The following is a 4,375-nucleotide window of genomic DNA, read 5'->3' as shown; positions in this document are numbered from 1 at the left end:
TGTTGTATTTAGCCACCTCAAGTTTGACTGTTTAAAATGTGTTTAATTTGAAAAGCAGTGATCAGGATCAGTAACCCTTTTTAGATACCACCCCAATAGGTTGCTCAAATGATGTGTTAAAGAATTCTGTTCGCAGGTGGAAAATAAATGGTTAAAAAAATCTAAACAAACACCCACACACAAAAACAATGCACACTGATTGTTCACGTCTCCAGATGGAGATCAATTAAACGTTTCCTCCTCCTTAATGGCTCAGTTTTCATGCAGCTCAGGAGGCTTATGGATGTAAGCCTGTTAAAAGTGCGCTGGCTTCAATGAACAACAAAAACCGCACATTCATCTCTCCATCACATTGTGTCAGCGTCCTGAAAACCACGAGGGAGGCCCGCTGCTCCCCTCTGGCTGCAACACGTGTTCCCCTAAAGGAGAAACACCCACCGCGCAGCAAAAGCATCAATTTAACAGTTAGACGTTTCCGGCGTTGTAGCAATTTTTATCTTTAAATGTCTTTCAGTGCCCTCCCTGTTGAAGGACTGGATTTCTGATTAACCTCGCTTTCTTTAAGTTTTTGTTTGTTGTAATGTTTTAACTTGTGCCCACAATCCTTTGCTGCTGGGACTAGGTCTAAAAGCACAGAAACTGAAGACTGGAAGAAGATAAGATCTCTGATCTCCTGGTGTGGAGAGATTTTACTTGCTTAGATGGAAAACATATTTTTACCTTTACATTTTAGATATCTTTATTGGGATGCAAAGGAGCTGGTCCACACACCGCCACCACCAGTGCTGCGTTTCACATAATAAACAAACACCACGTCGGAGCAAAAGCAGATCATACCTGATGGACGAACACATCCACCGGCTCGTCCAGCGGCTCTCCCTCCCGGCTGGTCATGGACAGGAACCCGAAACCCATGCGGACGTTGAACCATTTACACACACCGACCCCGTGGAAAGACTCTGAATTCTCCTCGGGACTCGGTCCTTCATCCTCCTCGGTTTTGCACACTCCTACGATGAAACAATTTAGCAATTACTACAGAAAAGCTTTAAACCTGCGAAGGTGACGATGCTTAAAAACGCAAAAGGTTTTTTTTTTTAAATTGAAAGGTTTTAAAAAACGGAAATACAAAATTTCCTTTAGGCTAGGCTACCCAATCAATAATCAATACGAATCAATACAATGAACAAGATTAGGCTGTATTTCTCGCAAAATTTGAAATAAATTATAGCCAACTTTTTAAGGGGAATAAACATGCGACTTTTTTCAGCGAATGCACAACGAACTGGTGCATTAGCGCAAAAAGGAAACAAAAATATTCTCCCTTCCCGTAAGATGCACAAAATTTTAAAGACAATGCAAAGCACTGATAGACACACGGAGTGCACATTTTAACGTTCAAGTGTGTGAACAATGCGTTAAAACGTTCGGCTGCAATCGAGCACACAGTCCGCAGGTACAACGACTCAATTAACTTGCAAAAACTTCTCAAAATGTAGCTCAAGTTACCCAACCTCGGAGCTGCTTCTTAGAAACGGAACCCATGTCTTCAGTTCTGCCTTGAGTCAAAATCAGCACCCAAGCTACAGTATCCAGTGTACAAGCCCTCAAACTGGGTAATCCTCGCAGATTGCCACTTTCATGCAAAATGCTGTGAAACGCAGAAGCTGCGCAGCGAGAGGGAAAGCGTGAGAGGGAGGTAAACAAAAGGGGGCTGGCAACCTATCCCCCTTAAACAATGAGGGGTGGGGGGTCACCGGGAGAAATTTCTTTTTCTGTGAAGACCCCGACCCCCCCCCCGTTCGCTAAACAAAAAAAACATCTTAGACAATACATCGAATTCCTGCCCCACCAGAAAGCGCTCTAACCGTTCCCAGAGATAACTCCCTAAAACCTGCCAGCATACCTTCTGCCATGTTCGGGAGCTATGGTTTAATCTCAGTGTCCACTGCTGCCGTCTCTCCCCTTTCTTTGGACGCCTTTTAGCGCTCCTGCAGTGGCCAGCTCTGTTGGTCAATACAAATGACCATTTCCCACCCAACAAAACCCCCCAAACACTCGGTCACGTCCACGTGATTCACAATTACAGTCCCCAGGGATACACCGCATATTGCGTGATGGACGAGCCCAAACATGGGAAGTGGCCAATCACTATAATACGCATAATATTCTTATACCACCTTTGTTGTTGTGATTGACCACTACTTCTGTAACCAGTGTAACATCCTTATATTGCAACCTAAGCATCTGTTCTAGTAGTGAGTTTACACTTACTGTAAATTTATCTGTAATGTATTTTATAGGCAAGGTGAGGCATTTATCTGCCTAAAATGCAACTTTTATTTAAATAAAACCGGATACTAGAACAAACATTTTCGTGTAAGACTTGAAGCTTTTAAGCATTTCATTTAAATATAAATAGTGAGGTGAAGCTGCATGTAGTAGATGAAAAGGCCAGAAGTAAATGGTGTATAACACTCTACTTGAAGCAATTAGTTTGAGATGTTCTTTTAAAAAATAATAATAATGGATTTGAATATCTACATTTTATATCTATGTCATATTACTTCTCACGTGTGTTGGTTTCCTTATAATCAGAGATTCCTGTAACTGCTCTCCTAGGAGGGTTTAATGGTAATCCAGATGAAATTGTGAGTGGGGGACGGTTTTTTTCCACATGCAGCAGAGGAGGAAGAGCTCAAAGGAGTCAAACAAGCAAGGTGAAGGCGTGAAGAAGAAAACGGGAGAGAGAGAGAACAACAACTCGGATTTAACAAAAGCATGCAAAGCAGTTTATGCAAAAAAGAAAGAAAAAAAGAAGGCGACCTCACGAAAATAAAACGAAATCATGGCTCAATAGTGATCGATCACATCACGTTAAGTGTGTTGTTGAATTGCGTCCTTGTGAAATGAGTGATGCTTTAAAGACAGTGGGGGGATAAGCAAATTTATCTCAGCCTAAATTAAAAAAATAAAAATTAAAAAAAATTAAAAATAAAAAAAGATTGAAAAGGTGCTATTAACGTATTACTGGTGATGTTTATGTTTTGTTACATTTACAAAGGTTTTGGAAATGACAGATAAGATTGCAGAAAAGGGAAAAATACGCATAGTTCGTTTACATGTATTATACTGTTGTCTATAAAACACGGACACATGGATGTATTTGAAATTGTAATTCGTTTGCTTTATGCTACACCAACAAATATAAAAGATACGGTTTTGCATTTGCTAATTTATTTGTGTGTTTGCTAAATAAAAACGATTTATTACTGTCACTGATTTGGCCTAAATTGGTAATACTAAATAATATTGAATATACCCGTTTTCTGTTGTATTTTACTTACTTATTTGTTGAAATGGAAATATGTGATTGATGACTGAGAGGAGGCTGTGGCTCCCAGTTTATCACAATTACCACAACGACCTCTTGTGGACCCACAAAACGCGTGTTTGTGGCCCCAGGATAATATATTTTAATTTAATATGGAAGCTGCACTTCATGCTCAAAGAAAGAAAGAGAAGAAAATTATTAATCAGTGGTTATGTTTATTTTCTTTTTTTTTTAAATCAACAGTATTTTAGTATCTATTTTAGTTTTTACTTTTAGTTTTGTAATTTCGTTTGAAAAATGTGTTTTTAGTGGTATAAGTCGAAGGCACGAGTTGTATGTTTTTGCATAATTTACTAACTGACTACATTTATCTTTATAGAGGTTTGGCTAATGATCACAGAGGCCGTGAATATTTTTATTGCCACTTCATGTTGGAGTTCTTGTGCAAAGAAAACAATCTGATAAAGTGTCAGGACGTCAGAACTTCCAATAGTGGGGTGAGAGAGCCGTAAGTGCTACCTAATAGCATGACCGAAAGACACTGCTTTTGGGCAATATAGCTGAATGCCAAAAGCCTAACAGAGCGCAAAGATACCTTGTTCTGACGACAGGAGGCGCTTTATTATATTTGCGACAAGGTTTATTTACACCCCCCCCCCCCCAAAAAAAAAGAAGCTCTACACAACAACAACAGCTAATACTGTTATTACTACTACTTACATTATTAATTTAAAAAAATGGAAAACAAGCCACATTTATTTAATGAGTTCCCTATCCGTCTTTTACAAGCACATCAAAACATACTTTTTTGCTATTTCTCGTCTGCCAAAAACGGATTTCCGGTATTTGCCAGAAAATGACTGCGGGAATTCAAACTGTTATTAACAACGTGTTAGTCTATAATTTGTCCAAAAAAAAAGAAAGTCCAACATATCTCTCGTGAATGATAGCAAGTCTTTTTGAGGTAGGAAGAACATTCCTATCACAAGGTAAAAGCCATGAATCTTTTTGACTGTTTTATCCTTTATTTATCCTGTAAAA

The 4,375-nt window shown here is 39.0% G+C and overlaps 1 protein-coding gene across 1 annotated transcript in view; it reads right to left on the bottom strand.

Annotated features, from left to right (window-relative positions):
• lin28aa (lin-28 homolog Aa) overlaps positions 1-1,916 on the bottom strand; it is an 8,086-nt gene extending 6,170 nt beyond the window's left edge. The window contains exons 1-2 of the mRNA XM_042222362.1: positions 1,907-1,916; positions 838-1,010 (exon numbers count right to left, since the gene is read on the bottom strand). Coding sequence (XP_042078296.1) covers positions 838-1,010; positions 1,907-1,916 — 183 coding nt within the window. The remainder of the gene's footprint in view (positions 1-837; positions 1,011-1,906) is intronic.
• Between the last annotated feature and the right edge of the window lie 2,459 nt (positions 1,917-4,375).

The sequence above is a fragment of the Haplochromis burtoni genome, unplaced genomic scaffold, assembly GCF_018398535.1.
Source record: "Haplochromis burtoni strain Fernald_Lab_line unplaced genomic scaffold, NCSU_Asbu1 Contig_84, whole genome shotgun sequence".
NCBI lineage: Eukaryota > Metazoa > Chordata > Actinopteri > Cichliformes > Cichlidae > Haplochromis > Haplochromis burtoni.
The sequence above is the reverse complement of the archived record's forward strand: the minus strand, read 5'-3'. Positions and strand labels throughout refer to the sequence as shown.